The sequence below is a fragment of the Corvus brachyrhynchos genome, unplaced genomic scaffold (genome assembly GCF_000691975.1).
Source record: "Corvus brachyrhynchos isolate BGI_N302 unplaced genomic scaffold, ASM69197v1 scaffold962, whole genome shotgun sequence".
Classification (NCBI taxonomy): domain Eukaryota; kingdom Metazoa; phylum Chordata; class Aves; order Passeriformes; family Corvidae; genus Corvus; species Corvus brachyrhynchos.
This window is the reverse complement of record NW_008236465.1, coordinates 29,311-30,154: the sequence shown is the minus strand read 5'-3', so window position 1 is coordinate 30,154 and position 844 is coordinate 29,311. Positions and strand designations below refer to the sequence as shown.

The 844-nt window shown below is 63.2% G+C and overlaps 1 protein-coding gene across 1 annotated transcript in view; it reads left to right on the top strand.

Moving 5' to 3' along the window:
* Positions 1-338: 338 nt before the first annotated feature.
* LOC103624441 (adenylate cyclase type 3) overlaps positions 339-844 on the top strand; it is a 21,680-nt gene continuing 21,174 nt past the window's right edge. The window contains exon 1 of the mRNA XM_017725845.1: positions 339-806. Within this exon, the coding sequence (XP_017581334.1) occupies positions 705-806 (102 nt within the window). The 5' untranslated portion in view covers positions 339-704. The remainder of the gene's footprint in view (positions 807-844) is intronic.

Here is an 844-nt window from a genome sequence, read left to right as displayed (position 1 = left end):
ACCCGCCCCATGGGCTCAGGATCCAGCCTGTGGGATGGGATCCATCCCATGGATCTGGCTCTATCCCATGGGATCAGCCACGATCCAGCCCATGGGCTCAGGATCCAGCCTGTGGGATGGGATCCATCCCGTGGCTCTGGATGTTCCCGGTGGGATGGGACAGGGCGACTCCCGAGCCTTCGGCCGTTCTGGGGGATGCCGAGAGCCCGGGGCACCGACAACCCTCGGAGCTTGGCCGTGTTTTTCCAAGGGCTGCAATTCCCACGGCGGGTCCGCAATTCCCAGGGAACGGCGCCGCGTGATCCGCTCGGAGCCGCTCCCCTTCCCCCGGGATCCCCCGGCTCCCTGCCCAGCTGCCGCCTTTTTCCAAAACATCCCCGCGACTTCGAACACCGCGAATCCCCTGGGACGCTCCAGGCGCCATTCCCACCCTGCGGAGCCGCTTTTCCCCCCGAATTCCCAATATTTACCCCGGAGCGGGATCTGAGGTTGTTCCCCGTGATTTAAACAAAAACCGGGGCCGCACCGGCGCCGTTTCCGGCCCCGCTCATCCCGAAATTCCTCCTCTTTGTTCCCGAATATGCCGTGATCCCAAATTCCTCCTCTTTGTTCCCGAATATGCCGTGATCCCAAATTGCCGCTCTTTCTCCCCGAAGCTGGTGTCCAACGTGGCCATCTACGTGTGCGCCATCACCGTGGGCTCCATGTCCTACTGCATGGCCGACCGGAAGCACCGCAAGGCCTTCCTGGAAGCGCGGCAATCCCTGGAGGTCAAACTCAACCTGGAGGAGCAGAGCCAGCAGCAGGTGGGAACGGGGCCGGGAATGGGGTGGGAATGGGGGGT